The sequence below is a fragment of the Hypanus sabinus genome, unplaced genomic scaffold (assembly GCF_030144855.1).
Source record: "Hypanus sabinus isolate sHypSab1 unplaced genomic scaffold, sHypSab1.hap1 scaffold_547, whole genome shotgun sequence".
In the NCBI taxonomy this organism is placed as follows: Eukaryota; Metazoa; Chordata; class Chondrichthyes; order Myliobatiformes; family Dasyatidae; genus Hypanus; species Hypanus sabinus.
In genome coordinates, this window is record NW_026781408.1 from 78,182 (window position 1) to 105,453 (window position 27,272).

General features: G+C 45.6%; 2 protein-coding genes across 6 annotated transcripts in view; one reads left to right on the top strand and one right to left on the bottom strand.

Annotated features, from left to right (window-relative positions):
- Window positions 1–5,168, bottom strand: part of LOC132389361 (uncharacterized) — a 79,186-nt gene extending 74,018 nt beyond the window's left edge. For 2 of the 5 annotated variants that reach the window (XM_059961880.1, XM_059961876.1), the window contains exons 1-2: window positions 5,012–5,168; window positions 937–1,105 (exon numbers count right to left, since the gene is read on the bottom strand). The gene's annotated coding sequence lies outside the window, so the exon portion shown is untranslated. Of the gene's footprint in view, window positions 1–936; window positions 1,106–2,655; window positions 2,804–4,391; window positions 4,501–5,011 lie in introns of all 5 variants that reach the window. The other 3 variants (XM_059961877.1, XM_059961878.1, XM_059961879.1) reach the window with 3 other exon arrangements.
- Window positions 5,169–15,419: 10,251 nt separating this feature from the next.
- On the top strand, window positions 15,420–27,196 carry LOC132389358 (gastrula zinc finger protein XlCGF26.1-like). Its single transcript, XM_059961873.1, has 2 exons — window positions 15,420–15,483; window positions 23,931–27,196. Exon 2 carries the CDS (start codon window positions 24,336–24,338, stop codon window positions 26,208–26,210), a length of 1,875 nt encoding a protein of 624 aa, XP_059817856.1. The 5' UTR covers window positions 15,420–15,483; window positions 23,931–24,335; the 3' UTR covers window positions 26,211–27,196.
- Window positions 27,197–27,272: the final 76 nt, after the last annotated feature.

Genomic DNA, 27,272 nt, shown 5'->3' on the forward strand with positions numbered 1-27,272 from the left:
CTGATGTCAGCGGGCAGCGGAGAGGAAGGCGCTGATCTCAGGTTCGTGTAAATACATGACTGGTTGCAATGGGAAAGGGTCGGGTCTGAGCCCGACACCTGCACAGTCTGGGCTCTCCAGTGCTGCAGCCCTGGTTTCAGTTTTGCTCCCGAGCCAGGATTGTGGGATCAATTAGTTGTGGTTCCCGAAGCTGGAAGTGTGGACATGGGTGAAGGGAATCTGTCTACGTGTACAGGTGTGGGATAAATCGTGGGAGTGTTGTGGTGGGATTGCCGGGGTGGAGGGTGTTTGGGGCGCGACCTGGGAGGATGGGTCCGGGGGCAAATTAAGTTGTAAACAAGGAAGGATCTGGTCCATTGGATCAGACAGTTCATGTGCCCTAAGAATCTCTTTATATTAATTACTGTCTAATCTTGTTGCGAACATTGTGTTTGTTACACAACCCCAGAGTCTGGGAACAGCTGGATTGTACGAAGCAAAGTGTGATGATGAGAGGCTGTTTATTGCACTTGAGCCCAGTGCCTAGTGAGGTTTTCCATGGTTACACCTATTGCAACTTGTCATCTATGTCAATAATTTGGTTGAGAATGTATAGGTTATGGGTAATGAGTTTGCAGCAAATAATTTTAAACAATTACATTTTTTTAAGATCTTAAGTATAAATACTCCCGTCTCCCTCTCCCCATTCAGAACTAACCCCCACTGCAGCTACTTCAGAAGATGCAAGATCTGCAAATGATCAAACACTGAGGTAATGTGAATGACTTTGTAGAGCTGGACTGCTGACAACACATTACCAAATCTGGAGTGATTGCAACTGGATCTGTCAGAGGCAACTGATACTTCTGGGCACATTCTGTCTCACTCCAACTATTTCCTATCTTTGTGCAGGTATGTAATGGGGACAGGACCAATGTCTGAGTAAATGAGACTCACCAAACTTTCTCCTGACTGAATGAATGTTAACTCTGAGTCAGATGGGTTCTGTCCAGTTGATGCTCTCAGTCCTTGGGCAGGTTCACTTGCTGCTGTTCCCTCGTCTACAGTCGTGGTTTGCTTCCAGATGTGGGCTTTTCTTCCAATAAATCTCTCAACACAGGTCTAACTTTAAACAGAAAGACAATGAAACACGTTAACAATGCAAAGGGGAACATTTCTGCTCAATGTACCAAAAAACATAAGCTCACTGAAATTTAATTATTAAAGACAAATATAATGATCTGAGTGAAGAAATCTATAATTGTCCGTCACATGTCACAAACCCTTACATGGGATAGGAAGGAGTCATCGTTCAGTTATGGTAAGACTGAAGACGCAGGAATAGAATTAGGTGATTCAGTCCATCAAGTCTACTCCACTATTCAACCATGGCTGATTTTATTCCAACAGCATGTTCCTGCCTTCCTCCTGTAACCCTGAAGGTGATTAGCAATCTTTTCTGGAAATTTAAGCTATTCCAGAGTGAATGTAATAAAGAGAAACTGGAATTACCAGAAACACTCAACAGGTAAGGAACAGCTGTGGGGAAAGGAACAAATTTGATGATTCACGTTCACAACTTTCGTTACAAAGTCTTCAAATATTTTCAGGTTTTGGTGCAGATCTGCAGCATCTGAAGCTTCTGTTTGATTTTCACTATCTGACAGAGACTTGAGACTGAGGGTGGATTTCCAAACACCATCTGAACCATTTTTCCTGGTGCAAAGATGGAACAGCCCATTTAATCACAGCTTCATCCTATGACGGATGGAATGGGAACTCATTCTCTCCTCAGATTAGCAGTGATTGTTTCCAAATGAACTCGATCACCAGACATCGGAACCCAGATCAGAAACACCTACTCAACCGCTCATAAATACAGGTAATGTCACCTGCGGGTTCATTACTGGGTGACATTCCAGGCCAACCATCACAGGGTCACAGAGCTGTACCTGCTACTTACCTACCCTGGAATCCTCACACACTCCCCCCACGTCTCACATGGAGTAGTCTAATCAGGAATTTTCCTGCAACAAATTTCCAGACACCCAGTCACCACTTCTGATTCATTGGGGAAGGAGGACCATTCAGCCCCATCTGCAGAAATACGGAACTGGGCTGAAGCCAGTTCCACACTGTTGGGAGTCTCCACCCCAGGCTTATTACTCTCCCATTACTCTTTGCTGTCAGTAATGTGCTGCAGTGTCTCAGCCATTCACAGTTCAAAAACTCATACTACCACACCGACAGAACTGGAACCTGATGATCCTCTCACAGATCCATGTAATAATGACCGATTCTGTATTAACTCCGAGGCTAAAAGTGCAACAGAATTGATGAAGACAAAGGTTAAAAGAAAGACTGAATGATGTGGTGGGATATAGGTTGAACAAGATGGTTGATATATATCATTGAGGTGGTGGGATACAGACTGGACAGAGGTTGAACAAGATGGTTGATATACATCACTGAGGTGGCTGGATACAGGCTAGACAACGGTTGAACGAGATGAGTGAGGAATGAGCAGATGGAACCAGGTGGGAGAAGGGATCAAGGACGATCACTGATGGTCCTCTAGCAATACACAGATACGGAATTAATGATACATACTGTGACACTCTCAGAGGAGGGGGATGGGGGGAGGAGAGGAGGGTCTGGTCGACAGCCCACACCTACATTTGTGGAGTCGGCTGATGGTGCAGTATCAGCTCCCGGCTCGCGAACGGAGGGTCTGAGCTCGATCCAGTGACGGACCACTCCCAAGTGTGCACTCCATCCATGCCAGGTTGCTGTCGATCTTGCAACTCGACCTTTTAAAAAAACACTGCCACATCCATTTTAAAATCGCACGTGGAATATTGTGGAGGATCAAATACCCAAATCCAAACAGCTCTGTTTATTGTTCTTGTGTGAAAATGCTTTTGTGGGGTTATGATGGTATGTTCCAGTTCATTTATTGTTACCTTTTAGCTTGGATTGTACAGTTTTTGCTTGTCTATTTCTGGGCCACCCTAACTGTAAGTGGGGTGTGTGAAGATTACCTCCCTTGTCTGTATGACACTGGTTAGGTTCACTCTCCGGGTCCTGCTGGCTGGTCTATTTTAAGTTTATCACAATAAAACTGCTGAGTTTAATGAGCTACCTCGTCTGTCATTATGGAACAAATGTTCACCACAATACTACTGTATAAAAGATCCCAAAGGAACAAACCTAGAACAAACCACAAGAACTTTGGTATGCTTTGCCCATCACCAAATGTTATCAATACAGCATATTTTCCATCCGGATACTTCATGGCTTGGTATGGTGACTGCAAGGAACTGCAGAGTTACGGACACAGATCAGCTCATCACAGAAAACAGTTTCCTCTACATGAACTCTTTCTGGACTTCCCACTCTCTCGGTAAAATGAAAGATCCCCACAACCTGGGACATTCTCCTTTCTCACCCACCCCAATTAGGGAGAAGGTAGAAGAGCCCCGAAGCACATATCACCAGGCTTAAAACCGGCTTATCTGAACTGAAAAAGTTTTTGAGAAGTTCCAGGAAGCGAGGTGAAGTCGACAGTTTGGGAAGTTAACGGGACTCATTGGCAATATCAGATTTCCTCAACAAAGGAAAAGATGCTTGTGCTGCGCAGCACAAAATGGTGACTGTACTCTGTCGGCCAAAAATCACTGCCATTCCGCGGACTCTCAGCATGCGCGATGTGATTTTCACATCACAGCCGGAAGGGGTGGGGGGCCTCGGGGAAAAAAGCTGCAGGCTGCAGATCTGCGGCGAAATCAGAGCGGAAAGCAGGATACCGTGACCGGTCGGTGCGTCTCCCCGACAATAAACCGGGTCCATAAGACACAGGAGCAGAATTAGGCCGCTTGGCCCATCGAATCTGCTCCGGCGTTCAATCACGGCTGATCTTTTTCTTCCCCTCCTCACAGCCCCACTCCACGGCCTTCTTATCGTAACCTACAAAATCTCCCTCTTAAATAACCTCCAACATGGCCCCCACAGCTCGCTCTGCTGATTTCACAAATTCACTGCACTCTGGCTAAAGAAATTCCTCCGCACACAAAATGCTGTGTTCCACAGTAACTGAGTAAATGGCCGACAGCTCGGGAAGTTACCGGGACTCACTGCCCAACATCAGACAACCAGACTTGACACTGGCCTCAGTACTCACCGATGGGAATCTGAATTCCAGCCCGAGGAGGCGAGGACCCGTTCCCTCCCTCTACCACCCCTCCCCCGCAGACGATCCGCTTCAACAACGAACGGGATGAAAATAAACCACCCCCCACCCGGGGTTGTGTGAGCGCGCAGGGTGATTATTGCGGAGGGTGCAAATTCCACTGACCGACCCAGCAGACTCCGTGAGGAAAACAAACTTGCCCCTCACATCTTCTGCAACCTACCTTATCTTTGACATTTGAACTCTGGGGAAAAAGATATCGTCTGCATATTCTACGTATTCCGCTCGTAATCTTTAAACGTCCATCCAGTCTCACCCCAGCCTGCGCCGCTCTGGAGAAAACAACACGTTTGTCCAGCCTCTCGTTATAGCTCATGCCCTCTAATCCAGGCAGTGTCCTGGTAAACCTCATCTGCGCCCTCTCCAAAGCCCCGACATCCTTCCGAGAATGGGGGCGACCAGAACCGTATGAAACACACACAACCCGGACCGACCCCGGCAGATTCTGTGAAGGAAGCGAGGCGAGGCCGTCAGTTCGGGAAAGTTCATCCCCTCCCCCTTCAGGCTTCACCGATCGCCTTGTGTTTCTCTCTCCCTCCCCACCCCCACCTTTTATTCTCCAGTCCTGCCGAAGGGTTTCGGCCGGTAATGTCGACTGTCCTCTTTTCCTGGATTCTGCCCGGCCTGCTGAGTTCCTCCGGCATTTTGTGCGCGTTGCTCGCATTTCCAGCAACTTCAGATTTTCTCTTGTTTGAGTTCGGGAAAGCGAATGGGACTCTGAAGTTTAAATGGACTTTTAAGATAAAGGGAAAGTTAAAGCTCGGGACCGGCATCAACACTCACCAATGGAAAGTCGTTGGTGTCGCTCCGCAGAGAATAATCCGTCTCCGGCTCCCCGCCCCAGGGGGCGAGGACCCGGACCCGCTGCCAATCCGACCACCGACCCACTTCAACAAAGAACGAGAAACACTGCCCCTGCAGCACTGAGCATGCGCAGTGTCATCAGGGCGTCATCACAGCGGTGGGCGGGGCCTCTGAAAGGAACTACCCTGCTACGAGGGAAAACGGGATTACGTGACGGTGGTGGGTCTCCCACGTGTCCCGGTGACTCCGCTCGTCGCCCCTCACACGCTGCCCGACCCACAGCTGCATTTCCCACATTATTTCATATTTACACCAGATACGTTTTGCATTTTTCTTATGTATCTCCCCGTCCGATCCTCCACCTCCCCGGGTCGCGGTTACGGGTTCGATTCCCATCCCGGTCCAACACACAGTTCAGACGCAAAACAGAATTGCCCACACAAAATGCAGGAGGAACACAGCAGGAACGTCAGGAACGAATGGTCCACAGGGCTTCTCCCTATAGATGCTGCCTGGCCTGCTGTGTTCCACCAGCATTTTGTGTGTGTTGTTGTTCACATTTCCAGCATCTGCTGACTTCCTCATGTTTGCTCCAAAACAGAATTGTTCTGGTTTCATTTAAATAAATCTATGTTTATAAACACTAATATCTATTCACTTTCCTCAGGCCTCACTGGACAGGAACACTGAAGCATCAAGTGAGAAACAGCAGGATGTGGCCATTCTAACCAGCAACAAGATGGCGGCTGCTGTCCCATCTCAGCCACATGTTTCTGTCCAATCCTCATTTCCGCGATCCCTTCGCTCTCCACACAACTGCCGGCCTTTGATTTATGTGAGGATGATCGCTGAGTCTCCACCGCCCTCTGTGGTGGGGATTTACAGACATTTACCACCCTCGGAGTGGAGACATTTCCCCTCATTTCAGTCCCGGACCGTCCATCCCCTTTTTCAGAGACTGGGATCCCTGCTTCAACCGGTAATGATGTTGTGCATTTCAGTGTTCACCTCTCAGTCCTCGATTCTCTAAATGAAAGGGTTATATCATTTGATATTTCTCCATATGATGACCCCACCACCTCAGGGATCAGTCTGGTGAATCTTTATTGCACTCTCTATAACAAATACTCTCTAACCTCTTTGTAATTAATTTCCATCTTCTGCAGCCCCGTGTTGCCCCAAACACTCACCTCCCACCCCGTCACTATTTCCACCTTCCCACCTCCCCCCTCGCCTGGATCCACCTCTCAATCCCCAGCTCTTGCCCCATCCCGACCCCTCACCTCTTTTCTCTGACTATTTCCCGTCCACTCTCAGTCCAGAGGGTATGTCCTCTTCAAAATTTAAAGTGGATTGTGTTGGCCCTTTGCCAAAGACTAAAGCTGGCCATCCGTATCTGCTAACTATTATGTGTACTGCATCCAGATTCCCAGAGGCAATACCTCTCAGAAATATTAAAGCTAAAACTGTGGTGAAGGGTCTTACCAAGTTTTTTACTTTATTTGGTTTGCCTAAAAAAATCCAGTCTGATAAAGGAAGTAATTTTACATCTGGATTATTCCAGCAGGTAGTTTATGAACGGGGAACTAAACAAATTACATCATCTGCATACCATCCAGAATCACAAGGGGCTTTAGAAAGATTTCTTTCTGCCCTCAAAGCCATGATTGAGACATATTGTGTTGAAAATGGAAAAGACTGGAATGAAGGAATACATTTGCTTTTGTTCGCAGTAAGAGAGTCAGTACAGGAAACACTAGGATTTACTCCATTTGAGCTTGTATTTGGTTGTAGAGTGAGGGGAACTTTGACCTTGTTAAAGGAACAGTGGATTAATGGGGATGTACATGTTAACTTGTTAGACTATGTTTTGAAGATCAAAGATAAACTACTCCACACCTGAGGTCTAGCGAGACAAAACTTAGATTTCTCAAAACAAAATGAAGTGTTGGTTTGATAGGAGGGCTTGCGAAAGAAAATACCAGGTGGGGATAAGGTGCTTACCTTATGTTGAAGAATGTTGACAAATCCACCTCAGGCGAATCTCAATGGACCGTATAAAATAGTCTCTCAAATTAATGATCTGAATTGTGTTATTAAAACACCCGACCAATGTAAACTAACACAGGTGGTACACATAAATATGATAAAGCCTTATTTTGACAAGCAGGCACCATCTGTGAGTGTTGTTGTCAAAACATATGAATCTGGCAAACCTGCGAATGAAACAATTGACTCGTCTGAGAATTTTCACAAGCCAAACGTGGTCCCAGTTAGGCTAATGAACTCGGTTGTTCTGGAAAACATTGATAACAAGTTGGCTCATCTGCAGCCAAAGCAACAACAACAGCTGAAGGAATTAATTCTGGAGTTTAAAGATGTATTCCCCGTTGTTCCCAAGCAAACCACGGTTGCAGCACATGATGTAGATAATGGTCAAGCCAAACCAATTAAACAACACCCATATTGCATGAATGCAGAAAAGTGTAAATTGCCTGAGCATGGAATTGAATATATACTGGAAAATGGTATTATTAGTCCTTTAGCAGCAGATTGCTCACCCTGTGTTATTGTGCCCAAACCTGATGGTAGTGTTAGATTTTGCACTGATTATAGGAAGGTAAATGCAGTAACAAAAACAGATGCCTATCCTATCCTTAGGGTGGATGATTGCATCGATAATGTTGGAAAAGCTAAATTTCTTACAAAGATTGATCTTTTGAAAGGATATTGATGTGTTCCATTGATGGACAGAGGTAGAGAAATTTCTGCATTTGTGACACCATCTGGTTTGTGTGAATACAATGTTTTACCTTTTGGAAGGAAAAATAATCCAGGAACATTCCAGAGAATGTTTGATTCTGTAATTCGAGGATTAGAACATACAGATGCCTATATTGATGACTTAGTCACAGGAGTGCCACTTGGGAAGAGCATATCTCTGCAGTAGAAAAGCTATTTGACAGGCTTTCCCAGTCCAGCCTTACAGTTAACTTGGCTAAGAGTGACCGCCATGCCACTGTGACCTGTCTTGGCTATGTTGTAGGTCAAAGCAAGTTGGCTCCTGTTCGGGCAAAAGTCCAGGCAATTTCTTCAGTTCCTATTCTGACGCTGAGAAGTTTCTGGAAGAACTTTGCTGCTTTGCTCTTCCTCTGACCAATCTCCTGAAGAAGGGTGAAATGTTTGTTTGGACAGAGATGCATTTGATCGATTGTTATCAGTATTTGAGATTAGGCCAATCAATGTAGTGCTGACAGCAAATTTAATTAGCAGATTGGAGCTGTGGGTGGCAACACAAGTCATGGGTGCACAGAGAGTAAAGGAGAGGGCCAAAGAGACAACCCTGTGGGGTATGTGTGCTGAGGGTCAGAGAGACAGAGGAGATGGAGCCCACTCTTACCACCTGCCGGCGATCTGACAGGAAGTCCAGGATCCAGCTACACAAGGCAGTGTGAAGGCCGAGGTCTCTGAGCTTCTTGTCGATACTTCACGCCTTTGTCTGGCTACTGCTCTGCCCATGACTGCAAGGAACTGCAGAGAACTTTGGAGGGCAGAGAACATCAGAGAAACAAGCCTCCCCTCCATGGACTCTTCCTACACTTGCCCTCCCTCGGAAAAGCAGGCCATGTACTCAAAGACCCTCATAACCTGGTCATTCTCGCTGCAAACCCGCTCCCCCATCGGGGAAGAGATACAAAAGCCTTAAAGCGCGAACCACCCGGCTCAAGGACGGCTTCCTGTCTGCAGTTAAAAGCCAAATGAATGATAAAATGGTCTCGACCTCACAATGTAACTCGACGTGACCCTGCACCATTTGTCTATCTGCACTGCACTTTCCCTGCAGCCACAATGCTTTGTTACAGTGATTATTTTGTTGTATATCAGCTCAATGTACCGTCGTAATGTATCGATCTGTGTGGATGGTACATCAGGTAAGATTTTCACTGTAGATCAGTACATGATGATGATAAACAAATTCCCCATTTGTGTGGAAATATTAGACAGACTGAGCTTCTGATCTGGAACCAAAGTAGGAAACTGAACTGTTGTCATTTCTGAGGAAAGCAAATATATGGAAAAGGATTCAATCTCACATTACGATCCGCGGTAACTGGGAACTGGTGACCGGTGATGGGTCTCCCATATCAATATCAGAATCAGATTTAATAGCACCGGCATATGACATGAAATTCGTTGTCCCTGCGGCAGCAGTAGAACCTAATTCATAACAATAGATTTTAACAATTGTAATTTAAAATAAGAATATACTTATATATATAGTACAAAAATAGAAAAAAAATGTAATAAGCTATTTTAATTGTGTGGAGCAATTTGACTGACTGGGTGTTGCTTTAGAAATTCTGAAGTGAAGCTGAACTAAACTTTACACATTTTTGAGAAACTCAGAGAAATGCAAAAGGCTAAATTCTCACATAAACGGGTCAGACACCCAGAAACATTGGCAGCACTTCAGCACCTCAAAACAGTGGAATGAAACATGCAGAAAGTATTGCAGAGAAAAACCATATTGTCCACCACAACGAGAGGACGTGACAGATCCGGATCTCACTGCCTTGTCTGAACGGGGAAGATGAAGCTACACGTACACGTAGAGCAGTGACCCGCAGATGCTGCCGATCTGCAGAAAAACGTGAACAGGAACCGGGATCAGGTGACGGGTGGAGGGTCTCCCTCCTGAACTGGTGACTCTGCTCCTCGCCCCTCACATGCTGCCCGACCCATCCACCGCATTCCCCACATTATTCCATATTTACCCCAGATACATGATTATTTTTCCACACCATATCTTCCCCGATCCTTTTCCCTCCACGTCCAGGTCACAGAGTCACCGGCTCAATTCCCATCCAGGTCCAAAACATAACTCAGACGCAAAAAGGAAATGTTCACGTTTCATTTAAATCAGTTTTGTGTTTCTAAACACTAATTTCTATTCACATTCCTCCAGAGCCTTGCTGGACAGGAACACTGAAACATCAAGTGAGAAACAGCAGGAGGCAATTCAGCCCCTCTAACCATCAGCAAGTTGGCGGCTGCTCACCCATCTCAGCCACGTGTTTCTGCCCTATCCTCATTTCCTCCATCCCTTCGGTCTCCACACATCTGTTTTACGTGCGGACAATCACTGAGTCTTCACCGCCCTCTGTGGTGGGGATTTATAAACATTCACCACCCTCGGAATGGAGACATTTCCCCTCATCTCAGACCCGGGCAGTCCACCCCTGTTTCAGAGACTGAGATCCCTGGTTCAACCGGTAATGATGTTGTGCATTTCAATGTTCACCTTTCAGTCCTCGTTTTTCTAAATGAAAGGGTTATCACATTTGATCTTTCTTCATATGATGACCCCACCACCCCAGGGATCAGTCTTCATTGTATCTTCATTGCACTCTCTCTAACAAATACTCTCTAACCTCTTTGTTCATCCTCGATGGAATTAATTTCCATCTTCTGCAGCCCCGTGTTGCCCCAACCACTCACCTCCCACCCCTGTCACTATTTCCACCTTCCCACCTCCCCCTCACCTGAATCCACCTCTCACTCCCCAGCTCTTGCCCCATCCCCACCCCTCACCTCTTTTCTCTGACTATTTCCCGTCCACTCTCAGTCCAGAGGGAGAGTCTCGGCCCGAAATGTTGACGGTCCATTTCCCTCCACAGATGCTGCCCGACCCACTGAGTTCCTCCGGCAGTTTGTTCTTTGGTCTGTATAACCCGTGTTAGTTTGGGGAGCGGGATTTTACACCATATTCCAGGTACAATCTCAACAAAGCACAAATAATTGTCACTTTGCCCGGACCACCGGCCCCGCTTGCAGGGCAACAGTCTGCCGGTGTTTGCCCCCCATGTGGTGAATCCCTCTGCTCGACACCACCGTGGGCTCAGACATTTCCACAGCTGAGCCCCTCCTGTCCCCACTGGGACAAACATCCTGTCCGCCCCCTCTCTCAGCATCTTCATCCTGTCAATAAAATCCCTCCCTCCCCGGGGAAACGGCATCGAACCGACGGGCCGAGCGGATACATCAGACTCCGGCCGCAGGAGACGGTTCACAAACGCCCCAACTTCCCTCGGAGGGAAATGGAAATAAATCAGAAAGCGGACATTTACTTTGAGGTTTTCTCCGCTCTGAGGAGGCGCTCGGCGCTCGAGCGGGAGACGAACTCAGCGGGGTAACGCCCACTCGGCCTGTCCGCCTCCGCCACTGGTTGTAACCAGTGATTGACATCGCTTCGCACCAATAGGAATAGCGCAGCTCCTGAACACTCTGTTGGCAGCGGTGGGGGAGGGGCTGGTCACGTGATTATTAGCCCAGCCGTTAAACCGATAAAGCTCGAGCACAGCAGCGCGTGGGTGACGTAAGACACCGCGCACGTGAGGGCAGATCCCGGTGTGGGGAGCCCATGTGTGACGTCAGGCGCGTGGGAACTGTGTCTGACGTCACCTGTGGGCGAGCGCTGGCATTTAAAAGCACCTTAATGGACTTTTCAGTGGGACAACATTAATGACGGGTTTCATCACTGAATCCAGTGTTGTGGGATGTAAAGTCCCCTGTTATGTGTCCGGCTGTGCCGTGTTGTTGGTGGAGTGGGCAGCGTGGTGTTTGTCTCGATTCGGGTCACAACACCAGAATTGCCAGCGGGGTCCACACGCAGTGTATTAGTCAACAGAAAACACTGTGTGTATTCTCAAGTGAGGAGTCTGTGTGGAGATGCAGCTTCCCTGGAGGTGGACCAAAAAGGACACACCAACAGGTGGAACCAGCTGCGGGAAGACATGATTTTTCAGGTCTGATGACGAGCTGAATGTACCATAACCTTCAGACTGAATCAGAAAACCATTCTGAGGGTATTTGAAACGTCAGAAGCAGAGGAGATGTGATCCTATGTCTCCATCAGACCTCAGTGAGATGGTTCCAGTTATAAAGTGCAGGGATGAAAGCACAGTGTTTGGGGTCTGATTTAATCACTGATTCTGACACAGTGAGAGGGTTAGTTTTGCTGTAAGGAAGCAACATTAATGCAAGAAGACACAGGAACTTCATCAGTTGCCAGTTGTTTAGCAGAAGTGACCAATCTCTATGCTACTTTGACAGAAACAGATATTCCCAGAGGTGAGAAAGGGGTGCAGTCTGGTTTATTTCAGTTTGGAGAGGGGTGTGGAGTTTTGAAATCAATGCCTCGCGGTGCCACCATCGTTAATTTAGCATGTCCGGATTGGTGGATCACACAGCACGGGAACAGGCCTCTGGCCGGCAATACCTGTTCTGACCAGCCACTCACTGTCCACACGGGTCCCATTCATCAGCACTTGGTTCACAGCCGACTGTATCTCGGCAGTTTCAATGCTCATCCTCTTCGTAAATGTTGTGAAGGGACCTGCCTCCACCACCACCTCGGGCAGTGAGTTCCAGATTTCAGCTACCCTGGTGACACCGGCTCCTCCGCTGTTGTGCGGGGTAGGGTTGTTACCTTTGGGGTGGGGGGGGGGCTCGATGTTATTGTTCCCTTTTGTCCAGAGGGGTGGGGTTTGTAGATTGATGATCGGGATGCCGTTCTTTTTTTAAGCTGGGGTTGGGGTGGGAGTTTGATTTTTCTCTCTGAACGACTTTCATGCTGGGACTCACAAACACAACAGCTCGTTAGTGCCGCTGTATCTGTCAGTTCACCAGCGCTTGAAAGCAACCGATCCTTGAATGTGGAGACGGAGATGCTGGAGAAGACAGCGCCCCACTCGCTGCAAGGAGAGCCCGAACACGTGCCCATGTCCGTGATCTGATTGGATACATCGCCATGACGTTCAGAGCAGTGAGATATCATTCCCTGGGTCTCATTTTGGAAGGGATTCAGTCGGCCATCGCAGATTCACCAACAGCTTCGCACTGGGAAGCGGCCGTTCACCTGCTCCGTGTGTGTGAAGAGACTCATTCAGTGAACCCACCTTGTGATGCACCGGTGAGTTCACAATAAATAGAGGCCACATTTCTGTCCGGAGTGAGCAAAGAGTTTCACTCAATCATCCCAGCTGCGGCAACACCAGCAACTTCACATCAGGGAGGAAGTTCAAATCAGCTCCGTGTTAAATGTTTAACCATCACGGTGATGAAGGCAGCTGCAGGTTCATGAGGGACTGTTACTGTCAGATTCTGCAGTTCTTGCGGCTGCTCATCGCACCCAGGACTGAACCCTGGTCACTGAGCATTGGAGGAGTCTGTTCTGCTGATGTTAGACTTAAACTAGACTGATGTTTAATATTGTGGAGCTGTGAAAGATAAATCAGTTTGTATCAAATCCCGTGTCTCAGGTTCTTATCGTCTCTAACACACTCACAATGTACACTAGAGTGGCCACTCTGTCCATCTGGTCCCTGCCCATGTTTCTGTTCCATATCAGTATATTAAAATCTACCCCTGCCGTTCCCCCTCTCACTCTCCCTGTGATGACAGGTTACAACTAGTCACCGCTCCGTGGAATAGGAGATTTCTCTTGAATTTCAGAGAATCATAGAAATCTACAACACATTACAGACGCTTTGGCCCACAATGTTGCGCCGACCATGTAACTTACACTAGAAACTGCTTTAAAATTACCCTACCGCATAGCCACCTATTTTCCTAAGCTCCGTGTACCTATCATAGGACTCTTAAAATACTCTATTGTATTCGCTTCTGCCACCATCGCTGGCAATGCATTCCACACAAACACCACTCTTTGCTTTAAAACCTTAGCTCTGACATCTCCTCTGTACCTACTTCCAAGCAGCTTAAACCTATTCCCCCTCGTGTTAGCCGTTTCTGCCCTGGGAAAAAAAGCCCCTGGCTATCCACACGACCAATGCCTCTCATCATCTTATACACCTGCATGAATTCCCTGCATGATTTTCTCCGGGTTGAACAAGACGATGAGCTCACTGTGGTTGTGACGTTGTTCAGGGCTCCGGACGAAGTTGGTTAAACTCCTTCTTCTCCGCTCTTTTCAATGTTTTGTGTCATTTTCACCTATTTTAAAGGACTTTGACTCACAGCTGGGTTGTTGCAATTTTTACGTACCAGCAGCAATAGATCACTAACGGAGTCTGGTTTCGATGTTAAAACTACTCTCTTCATTAGTATCTACTCCAAATCTAAAAGATTGAACGAAATAAACAGCAATTAACGGTGTTGTACGTATTCCAAACTATTGGGAAACAATGCTTAAAGTCTTAAGATGGTAAAGTGGAAAAGTTCAGTAATCCACGGAATAAGTGAGTGAGAGGAGAGATTTGTAAATCCACACGAAGATGTAGAGAGAAGGCAATTACGAAGAATTCCACACACATTCCACGCTGGATAAACGAAATAACAGTCGCAGAAGATCGTATCCGGCGATTAGTTCCGAAATCCACTTAGAAATATCACCAGGTGACAGTGACAGGAATATCGTCTTCAAGTGGTTACCACAGAACACCCCGATTCCAGGTAAGGGAAATCCACACATCTGGATGATACGAAGTGACAGTCACACATCCGTTGTGCACTGCATGCCGATGATCAACCCAATCTTTTGGGCATAGCAGTGACAAGCTGAAGTCTCTCTCACTCTTCCTCTCTTCCTCTCCCTCTCCTCCCCCCTCTGTCTCTCTGTCTCTGCTGCAGCGCCTGTGTGACGTCACAGACCCGCCTCACTCAGGCACTTAAAGCGACACTCACAGTAAACGAACCTGCGGTCTCGTAACACAATGCACCTCTAAAGTCTGACAGCAGACTGGCGAGTGAATCTTCGATGGAGCAGAGTCGGAAACCAAAGAGTTGCCAGCCTGAGTCAGGCTTTGCGGCTCCAGAGAGAGAATGGGTCTGGAGTTTACGAGGAAGAGGAGAGGGAAGAAACAGACCAACAGGATATGGCTACAAAAGGAAAATCAGAAAAATTTGGAAAAAAGATTGTTAGTTTCTGCAAAATACTGGTGGAAATCAAAAGATTAGGCAGCAATTGTGGAGAGGAATAAATAAACAACTTTTAGACCGAGCCTCTTCAGCATGCCTAGACTGTGGACTCCACTGCTTAGTTACTACCTGAACTGCAGAGCTCCTCCAGCATTTTGTGTGTGTGCGCGTCTCTGTATGTCCAGCCACTGCAGAATCTCTTGTGTTTTATATCCACATTTTACATTGGCATTAGATACACGTGGATATTGAATACATTGTTTATGTGAGCCGCTTCCTGCGTTAAAAAAGCTTCAGATTTTTTCTATATACCCGAAAAAAAAATGAGATATGGACATTGAATCGGTGCTTCAAGAACTGTTTAATGGCACCGGTATTACCCAAAAGGCCCTGCCAGAATAATTCTTATCAGGCACTGAAGCGCTGATGAACTGCGCAGGCGTCAGGCTGACGGCGTCCCCGAGTATCACGCATGCGCGCAGCACATGAGGCCTTGAAAATGTCGGTTGCAGGTAAGAGCGATTCTCCGTGTTTTTATCTTAAACACCGACTTCGGGATAATTCCTCTGAATTTCGGAGACCGTGACCAGCAACCCCGGGACAGTCCTGCCCTCTTCCCTCTCTCTCAGCCCCACGACCCGTACACGGGCCCCGGGGAGCTTCCGGCTGATGAGGGAATGGGAACCGATGGATCTCTCAGACAGAGCTGAGCTCCAGCTATCTAAATGCAAGGATTAGGAACTCGGAGAAAGGGAACAAAATCTTTTACATCACCCATCTGTGGACACTCTCTGGAGGTCCAAGATTCGTATGTTACACGACTGCTGGACTAAGTGTGTAAATGTAGGAGTGGACTATGCTGAAAAATAGATGTGCTAGATTTTCTAAAATTGACTCCTTCTACCTTAGGCCACAACCTTATCTGTCATTCCTTATTTATTTATTTATTTATTTATCTATCTATCTATCTAGCTATCTATCTATCCATCTATCTATATTATATATATGGAAAAGCAGTATAACATTAGATGATCCAGCATAAGATGAAAGTTTAAACCTTAGCCTTTGTTTTAAATCAATACTTAGTCTTTTCTGTGATTAGAAAATCGGAATCTTGGTTAAATTACTGGACATAAAGTATGGTGAGGTGCATTGCTAGCATTGTAGATTAGCAAATATTCTACTGTGGATTGGACTTCCAGAGCACAGTTATTGGATATCCACAGGACAGTACTGTCAAAGACTAAGATGGTACTTTCAAATAGAATTGGAAAGGAAATGAGAGGGAATTTTTGAGTGATGCAGAGCAAGAGAAAAGGATTGGAATTGAGAGGATAGTTCTGGTTGATGATCTCCTTTCATGCCAACAATAATTTTATAAAATTGTTCTGTGATTCTGTGTGAAGCTTTCCCTGGTCATTTGCCACCTCTTCTTGTGATTCTGCTCCTAAATGTGAAGACGTGGAGAAGTGAGTTTAAAATTATGCCATTGAACTGGTTGTAAGAATGGACCACACCTATTGGTCCTCATTTGGTTTATTCGGAGCCTTGTCAATAGCATGAATAACTGAATAAACATCTCATTAGAATGGGGTAGATTAAATTGAATATATAGGATCTTTAAATTATACCCCTTCCCACTTATTATTTTCGCTGGAAAAGAGATGTTGAAATTCTAAGTAATCCTGACTAAAGTGTATTAATGTTTGAAAAAAAAAGCTCAAGGTCAAATAAGTGTGAAACATTTGTAGAGTATTTTATAGGAAGGGACATTAAAGACATTCATCATTCATGCTGATTTTTCCTCCCAGCACTGCCGCAAATACACAAACCACCCCACCTCCCTTCAAATCTACTCCATGCTATGCCTGATGAACCAGCCAAGATTAGCAGTTCACCATCTGTGGGAAAAATTGAGTACAAATACCTAATAAGGTTGGGATGTGTACATTCGTCTCCCAATTTATGATGTAGGAGCATTGACATTATGCTGCTTTGTGTGTAAAATATACAATCCTCTTTGTTCAATTCTTTATTAGCTCGTGAACTTACAAGTTTGCTTCAGGGAGTTAAGCAATTTAATTTTAAACAACAGCATGAATTGACAAATGTTACCAATTTTAAATAGCAAAAAGTTTATAGTATTTTTTTCCTGGGAAAAAATAGAAGTGGGGAAAAAAAAGACTTTTGGTCTGAAGTTTGAATAGTGTTATCATGTGACTGCATTTTTCAAAAGAAAAGAACAAAGATTGTAGTTATCCAAATGCAGAAGGGTTAATCCTACGTTAAACTTGTGAATTAGGATTAAGAGATCCAAGATAATGTTAATTTAATGAAATAATTTAAATCCAATTAATGCTTTAAATCTACACTATATGTTCAAGAATGCATTTTAGGTAGCTCAACACCTCAAGCAGGTCAGTCAGGTATCTCTGCTCCCTTTAAACTCGCACGTTTCTGTTTCCCAGATGCCTTTGAAACTTACTTTGACCTTATTTTCTGAGCTTCTTTTAAACTTGGAGGTTATGTGGAACACATCATTCTGTAATGTGATGTCTAAAAACAGTGATTTGGAAGTGAGGTATGATATATTAATATGAGAACATCTAATAATACAGAAAATCTGCTGGTCCGACACCCAAGACCCAACCATGGCAGGTTCACTAAGTTTTACTGTGGTTCGTCACATGTTTGGAGGGCTGTCGCCTGAAAGTAATGATCATTAATCACCATCAATGTTACATAGTTCACACTGAAAATAAAAGCACAAGGGAGAAATCGGCCTCTGCCGCACCTTTTTTTCAGAGTGCTCAGTGGTTCATTTGAAATCAGGTCCAGAATTTTTCTGCACTTCTGATGGGAAATCTGTTGGATGTGTTTCTGACAAACAAACACCCAAAAAATGTAATGAGTCAATGCACCAAGTGGATTGAACGCCAGCACTTTTGAACAGTGTGTTTCAGCCTATTCTGTTTCAATCTTTATGAAATGTGAAATAATATGAAAGGTCTAGAACTTGATTGAGGGCTAAAAGATTACGAGAGGCATAGACAGGGTGGATAGTCAGTACCCGTTTCCCAGGGCACCAACAGCAAACACCAGAGGGCATATGTATAAAATTAAGGGAGGGAAGTTCAGGGGAGACATCAGGGGTAAGTTTTTTTTTTACACAGAGGGTTGTGAGTGACTGGAATGACTTGCCAGGGGTGATGGTGGAGGCTAAAACATTAGGGGTATTTAACAGCCTCTTGGACAGGCACATGGATGAAAGAAAAATGGAGGGTTACGGGGTAGTGTGGGTTTAGTTCTTTTTTTTAAGGTTTATATGGGTTGGCACAACATGGAGGGCTGAAGGGCCTGTACTGTGCTGTAGTGTTCTATTCTATGGCTCTAAAATCTTTTACATCACCAGTTGAGAAAATCATCTTTGATCTACCTCCAATCACAAAGAGGAAATCTGCAGGTGCTGGAAATCCAAGCTACACACACAAATTGCTGGAGGAATTCAGCATTAGTACTCTTTTCCATAGATGCTGCCTGGCCTGCTGAGTTCCTCCAGCATTTTGTGTCTGTTGCTTGTTCTACCTCCTCTCGGTCTGCATTTTTCTACCAGTGAGAACACGCTTCCACCAATTCTGTCTGGCTACGTAATGATATCAAACACCTTTGCCCCGGGCAACAAGTAGCTTTCACATCAGAAATGTGCCAGACTCCAGGGAGATGGACTACTGTCCTTAAAGGCAGTATTCCTTGGCATTACCATCACTGAGTTCTCCACTGTCAGTCACCTGGGTGAGACTTGAGGGGAAATACTTATGTACAATACCGTCTGTATTGTTGCTGTAGAATTTTCAAGTGGGAAGAAGTGGAGTGATATTTGGAAATCTGAAATTGAAAGCATCATTTAGCAAGAAAATCACAAATAGGTGGTTTGCAAAAGCTGTGGCGAGTAAATCCTTCATTAACCTGTTACATAGGTTGTGTGAGAGTGCAGATGAACTCGATCAAGACTCAACCAGAGGAGATTAAAGTTCTTACTGACAGTGATTTGCTCGCTGTTGAAATGAAAACCTCTCTATATAAAATTCAGTTTGCACATGTTGTTGTCACTGGGTAAAAATTGTACAGTACAAGGTTTTTGCACACACTGGTCATTACAAATTAGAGGGGATATTGGTGGGAAGGCGGGGAGACCTCCAGTGTCCCTGACGTCCTCACGTATATCCAGCTGCACTTTAAGGAGTTGGAGCTGGAAATGGATGAATTCCGCATCATCCAAGCGTCAGAGGGTGTGATAGGTATGACGAGCAGAGAGGTGAGTTGTACCCAGGGTGCAGGACACAGGAAACTGGGTGAGAGTCAGGAAGGAGAATGTTAAATAGCCATCGCCGAGTACTCTTGTTGCTATCCCACACAACAACAGGTGGACACTTTAGAAACTGTTGGGGGGAATTACCTGGCAGAGGAAAGTCAAAGGGGTGATAGGGGATTTGTTAGTTAGTGGAACAGAACTAGAAAGGGATGAGTATCCTAGTGGCAAGGCTTGCTGGTGCTCCCCTGTGGGGTGGGTGGTTAAACTAAAGTTGCAGGGAGGATCGGAGCCAGAATGACAGAACAGAGAGTGGAGAGGGTGAATTGAATCGAATTGACTTTATTACTTACATTCTTCATACATGAGTTGTAGAAATCTTTATGTTATGTCTCTGTCTAAATGTGCAATGTTAAATTTTTTAATAGTTTATAATAAATAGTATGTACAACAGGACAGTCAGGATAAATAAAAGTACAATTGTATCAGCATGAATTAATCAATCAGAGGGCCTGGTGGAAGAAGCTGTCCCTGGGCCTGTTGATCCGGGCTTTCAGGCTGTGCTACCGTTTCCCAGATGGTAGCAGCTGGAACAGTTTGTGGTTGGGGTGGCTCTGGTCCCCAATGATCCTTTTTACACAGTGGTCCTTTTTACACACCTGTTTTTGTCAATGTGCTGAATAGTGAGAAGTTCACATCTACATATGCGCTGGGCTGTCCGCACCACTCTCTGCAGGGTCCTGCAACTGAGTGAAGTACAGCACCCATACCAGGCAGTGATGCAGCCAGTCAGGATGCTCTCAATTGTGCCCCTGTGGAAAGTTGTTAGTATTTGGGGCCCCGTCCCACACTTCCTGAACCGCCTGCGGTGAAAGTGGTGCTGTTGTGCCTTTTTCACCACACAGCCAGTATGTACAGACCAGGTGAGATCCTCGGTGTTGTGTGTGCCAGGGAACTTAAAGCTGTTCACCCTCTCAACCGCAGATCCTGGGTCAGCCTGTCTCCATTTCTCCTGTAGTCTGCAGCCAGCTCCTTTGTTTCAGTGACATTGAGGGCAAGGTTCATTTTTGACACCAAACAGATGTCATTCAGACCTCAGGACATGAAATTATGATATTGTAGCCATTACTTGGACTTGCTTGCGCCCAACAGTCTGAGGGATTTCAAGGAACAAATCTGTAGAGAGATTGCGGACTATGCCAAGAAACAAAGGTTGATAAAGTGAGTGATTTTAACTTTCCATTTATTGACTGGAATCCTAGGCTGTAAAAAGACTAGATGGGGTAGAGCTTATCAAATCTACCTTAATCAGTATGTAAAATTCCTGATGTAGAAGTGTGCAATAAGCTATTGGGAAGTGATCTAGGGCGAGTGACAGAAATTAGTGTATGGGAACACTTTGTATCTACTGATCATGAGATTCCAAGTAAATACAGAAAAGCAGAGGCCTGGACCTCTCTTGAGATTCTAAATTGGAGAAAGGCCAATTTTTATGATATTTACAAGGATTTGACAAGTGTGGATTGGGACAGGATGTTTTTTAGCAAAGGAGAACTTGGTAAGTGGGAGTTCTTCAGAAGTGAAATTTTAAGGGTGTAGAGTTTGTATGTATCTGACAAAATAAAAGTTGAATGGTAACTAGTGCAGGGAATCTTGGTTTTCAAGAGATATTGAGGCCCTGGATATCTCGTTCCTCTAAATGCCGTGGACTGTTGGGTGCAACCAAAACTCATTAATGACAACCATTTAATAATTCCACTCCTGAACTCATCTGACTTTCCTTTAGTTGTCTTCTTTTGGATTCTAAAAGCTTCCTAATGGTCTTTTGCTCTTTTGTTTGCCCTCTCCTCTGCTTTTATGTTGGTTTTGGTTTCTCATTTAATCCACGGTTGTGCCCTGCTGTCATTCCAATGCTTCCACGTCTTTGGGATGTATCGATTACTCAGCTCTCGAATTGCTCCCAGAAACTCCAGCCATTGCTGCTCCATTGTCACTCCTACCTTTTCCCTTCCAAACAAGTTTGGCCAGCTTCTCTGTCACAGAAACATGGAGAAGTTCAGTACAGAAACAAGCTATTTGGCCCATCTAGTCAATGCCAAAAACATTTAATCTCTCTAATGCAACTACCTGCACCGGGATCATCACCCTCCGTACCCCTACCATCCAGGTACCTGTCAAACTTCTCTTAATGGTGAAATCGAGCTCATATTCACCACTAGTGCTGACATCTCATTCTGCACTCTCACGACCATTTCAGCAAAGAACTTTTCCAAATGTTCCCGTTAAATTTTCACCTTCCCCACTTACCCATGACCTCTGGTTGTCGTCCCACCCAACCTCAGTGGAAAAAGCTGCTTGCATTTACCCTATCTATACCCTCATAATTTTGTTTACTTCTAACAAATCCTCAAAGCAATGTAAAATTTCTTTGTTTATGTTTGGAGCCTTTTTTAGGTGTATAAGATGATGAGGGGCATTGAGTGTGTGGAGAGCCAGAGGATTTTTTCCCAGCGTTAACATGGCTAACAGGAGGGGGCATAGTTTTAAGGTGCTTGGAAATATATGCGGAGGGGATGTCAGGGGTAGGTTTTTTACACAGTGAGTGTTGGATGTGTCGAATGCACTGCCAGCAGCGGTTGTCGAGGCGGATACAACAGGGACTTTTCACACTCTCTTAGATAGTTACATGGAGCTCAGAAACATAGAGGACTATGCGCTAGGGAAACTCCAGGCAGCTTCTAGAGTAAGTTACATAGTCGGCACAGCACTGTGGGCCAAAGGGTCTGTAATGTGCTATAGATTTCTATCATTCTATGAAATTCAAGGGAAATCTCCAAACCCACGGAGTGGTGACTAGTAGTGAATATTGGGAAAGTTACTGGAACGTATGACCAGGAACCGGAAATATAAGTATTTGGATAGATGTGGAATGATTAAGAATAGGCAACATGGCTTTGCGCAGGATAGGTCATGTCTAACCAATCTTATAGAGTCTCTCGAGGAAGTTATCAGGATAGTGGATGAAGACAAGGCAGTGGATGTTGTCTACATGGATGTTAGCAAGGCACTTGACAAAGTCTCATATGGGAGGTTGGTCAAGAAGGTTCAGTCACTCAGCATTCTAGATGAGATAGTAAATTGGATGAGACACTGTCTTTGGCAGAAGCCAGAGTGTGGTAGCAGATGGTTGCCTCTCTGACTGGAGGCCTGTGACTAGTGGTTGCCACAGGGATCAGTGCTAGATCTGTTGTGGTTTGTCATCTATATCAGTAATCTGGATGATAGTGTGGTTAACTGGATTAGCAGATTTATGACCACCAAGACTGGTGGTGTAGTGGACAGCGAGGAAGACTATCATGGCTTGCAGTGCAATCTGGACCCCCTGGGAAAATGGTTTGAGAAATGGAAAATGGAATTTAATTCAGACCAGTGTGAGCTGTTGCACTTTGGTTTGACCTACCAAGGGAGGTCTTTCACAGTGACTGGTCGGGCACGGAGGAGTGTTGTAGAAGAAAGGGACCTGGGAATACAAGTCCTTAATTCACTGAAAGTGGTATCACAGTTAGATAGTGACGGAAAGAAAGATTTTAGCCCATTGGCTTTCGTGAACCAAATCCTGACAATAGATGGATATTATGTTGACTTGTAAAAGAGGCCTAATTTGGAGTATTGTGTGATGTTTTGGTCACCTACTGACAGGAAAGATTTAAAAGAGATTCAAAGATTTCAGATAAAATTCACAAGGCTGTTGTCAAGTTTGGAGGACTTGGGTTATAAGGAAAGATTGAACAGGTCAGGACTTTATTCTTTGGAATGTAGAAGATTGAGGTGAGATTTGATTGTGGTAGAGGGGCATAGATAGTGTAAATGCAAGCTGGCTTTCTCCACTGAGATTGGGTAGGACTTCAACCAGTGGCCAGGGGTTAAGGGTGAAAGGTGAAATGTTAAGGGGAACATGAGGGGAAGCTTCTGCACACAGATGGTCATCTAGGTTTGGAATGAGCAGCCAGCACAAGTGGTGCACGCGAGCTCGATTTCAACATTTAGGAAGTTCGTGTAGGTACCTGGATTGTAGGAGTGTGGGAGGGGTAATTTAAATAGTTCAGCACAAGACTAGATGGCCCAAAGGACCTGTTTCTGTGTTGTACTTTTCTACAAGAACTTGAAATATTACAAAAATTCACTCTAACCCCTTTTACCAGCTGTGCGGACCAACCAGTCATCTCAGCAGGAATTTTTTTATATGGTGTTAAAGCTGTAGCACTTTAAGTTAATAATACATAAAAGAATTCCCAGATGCACATCCACAAAGACAATTTGCGTGAGACTGTTTCAGTTACTGTGGGGCCAGGCACCCATGTAGCTCAGCAGGAACAGGGAATAATACCAATGGAGAGAGTCAAACTGAGCCAGTTCACAGATTGGAGACGGCAGAAATGCCCCATTCTTATAGAGACAGGAAGAGCTTCAGGGAATTGATGGTCATTCCAGATACCAGCACTCTGCCCAGTCAGAAGATGATTTCTCTGTCCAACTTGGGTTGAACCTCACTGTAACCGTGTGATACCAAGTCAAACCATGGCAACTCAAGTAATCTCATCTGAAATGTTGTCCTAAACCCATTGATGGATTTTGTAAATGTTTTCACAGGTTAAAAACGAGAAGGAATTTGTCGCCGGGGATCTCAAACAGAAAACGCCAGTTTTGCTGTCTCTGTCTGGATATTTAAGAAGTGGAGCGAGGGATTCAATCGACTATCCTTCCTGCTCAGACTGTGGAGAGGGATTCAATTGATCATTTGACCAAATAGCAAGCCAGTCATCTTACACAGGAGAAAGGCTGTTCACCTGCTCAGACAGTGGGAATAGATTCACTCAGTTATCACAATTGAAGGTACATCAGCAAGTTCACACTGGGCAAGGCCATTCATCTGTTCTGTGTGTGAGAAAGGATTCAGTTGGACCTGTGGACACACCAGTCAGTTCACACCACACCTGGTAGAGGCTGGTGATCTGCTGAATTTCTGGGAAAGGATTCACTCAGTCATTTGACCTTATGGCTCACCAGCGAGTTCACACTAGGGAGAAGCCATTCACCTGTTCAGTCTGTGGGAAGGGATTCACTCAGTCATCCAACCTACGGAGTCCCCAGCGAGTTCACACTGGGGAGAGGCCGTTCACCTGTTCAGAATGTGAGAAGAGATTCACTCAGTCATCCAACCTACGGAGTCCCCAGCGAGTTCACACTGGAGAGAGGCGCTTCACCTGCTCAGTCTGTGGGAAGAGATTCACTCGGTCATCCAACCTACTGGTACATCAGCGAGTTCACACTGGGGAGAAGCCATTCACCTGCTCAGAATGTGGGAAAGGATTCAGTGAGTTATCCAACCTACTGGTACATCAGCGAGTTCACTCTGGGGAGAAGCCATTCACCTGCTCAGTCTGTGCGAAGGGATTCACTCAGTCATCCAACCTACAGAGTCATCAGCGAGTTCACACTGGGGAGAAGCCATTCACCTGCTCAGAATGTGGGAAAGGATTCAGTGAGTTATCCAACCTACTGGTACATCAGCGAGTTCACTCTGGGGAGAAGCCATTCACCTGCTCAGTCTGTGCGAAGGGATTCACTCGGTCATCCAGCCTACAGAGTCATCAGCGAGTTCACACTGGGGAGAAGCCATTCACCTGCTCAGAATGTGGGAAAGGATTCAGTGCTTTATCCAGCCAACTGAGACATCAGCGAGTTCACACTGGGGAGAAGCCATTCACCTGCTCAGAATGTGGGAAAGGATTCAGTGAGTTATCCAGCCTACTGAGACATCAGCGAGTTCACACTGGGGAGAAGCCGTTCACCTGCTCAGAATGTGGGAAAGGATTCAGTGAGTTATCCAGCCTACTGAGACATCAGCGAGTTCACACTGGGCAGAAACCGTTCACCTGTTCAGAATGCGGGAAGAGATTCACTCAGTCATCCCAACTACAGAGTCATCTGCCAGTTCACACTGGGGAGAGGCCATTCACCTGCTCAGACTGTGGAAAAGGATTCACTCTGATATCCCGCCTACAGAGACATCAGCGAGTTCACACGGGGGAGAAGCCATTCAACTGCTCAGTCTGTGGGAAGGGATTCACCCAGTCATCCCACCTACGGAGTCACCAGCGTGTTCACACTGGGGAGAAGCCATTCACCTGCTCAGTCTGTGGGAAGAGATTCACTGTGTCATCCCACCTACAGAGTCATCAGCGAATTCACACTGGGGTGAAGCCGTTCACCTGCTCAGAATGTGGGAAGGGATTCACTCAGTCATCCAACCTACGGAGTCATCAGCGAGTTCACACTGGAGAGAGGCCATTCATCTGCTCAGAATGTGGGAAGAGATTCACTCAGTCATCCGCCCTACAAAGACACCAGCGAGCTCACACTGGGGAGAAGCCGTTCACCTGCTCAGAATGTGGGAAGGGATTCACTCAGTCATCCTACCTACTGAGACATGAGAGTGTTCACACCGGTGAAAAGCCGTTCAATTGCACAGAATGTGGGAAACGGTTCACTCTGTCATCCCACCTTCTGGAACACCAGCGAGTTCACACTGGGGAGATGCCGTTCCCCTGCTCAGAATGTGGGAAGAGATTCACTCGCTCATCCGACCTGCAGAATCATCAGCGAGTTCACACTGGAGAGAAGCCATTCCCCTGCTCAGAATGTGGGAAGAGGTTCAGTCACTCACGCTCCCTGCAGAGACACCAGTCAGTTCACACTGGGGAGAAGCCGTTCATCTGCTTAGTCTGTGGGAAGAGATTCACTGAGTCATCCAGATTACTGGAACATCAGCGAGTTCACACTGGGGAGAAGCCGTTCATCTGCTTAGTCTGTGGGAAGAGATTCAATAACTCATCCAGATTGCTGGAACATCAGCGAGCTCACACTTGAGAGAGGCCATTCACCTGCTCAGAATGTGGGAAGAGATTCACTCACTCTTCCACACTACAGAGACATCAGCGAGTTCACACTGGAGAGGAGCCATTTACCTGCTGAGAATGTGGGATAGGATTCACTCAGTCATTCCAACTACTGGCACACCAGTCAGTTGTTATGAATCCCTAGGTTTTGTTTGCTGTGGACTGTCATTTTAAGAGAGAGAGATTAAGAAGGTGAATCAGTCTGACTTGCAGCTTGTTTACATCACTCACAGCTTGTTCAGTTTTAACTGAGGACACAGACACTCAGAGTCAGACGGAGATGAAGGAGGAAAAATGGAAAGATCGATACAAGGGAAATAGGTGCCAAGGGTCACTGTTTGGAATTTTCCTATGCCCGCAAGTATGGGTTAATTATCGATTCATCGTACACCGAATGTGTGGTTGTCACCTTGTTTGATCCATAGGAGTGGATCTGATTTGGGGTATCATGTGAAGACCACCGATGTGTTAACCCTTGCCTGGGTGTGGTGTGGTAATTCACTTGAAGACGATACGCCTTGTGACAAGTCACTTTGGGTGATAATTAGTATGTGGATTTGGAAGGATGACAGATAATATCTACAGTGACTGTTCTCTTGTTTTACCACCATGGAACCTGTGGAATTCGACATAATTGCCTTCTCTCGACATTTACCCTGGATTACATATATCTCTCTCATCACCTATTCTGTGGTTGAACTGAACTTTCATACTTTACCATCTCAAGACTCCAAGCCTTGTTCTCCCCAAGCTCAATAGTTTTGGATTTATATTTACACACATATATACACATAACACTGTTAACTTTTGTTTATCTTGCTTAAGTTACTATATTATAAGTCGATTCTAATAAAGATAGTTTTAAGATCAAAAACAGACTCCTGGTGTAGTCTCCACGAGGAAATCTGCAGATGCTTGGAAGTCAAACACACACAAAATGCTGGTGGAGCACAGCAGGCCAGGGAGCATCTATAAGGAGAAGCACTGTCAACGTTTCAGGCCGAGACCCTTTGTCAGGCAGTCTCAGGCAGTC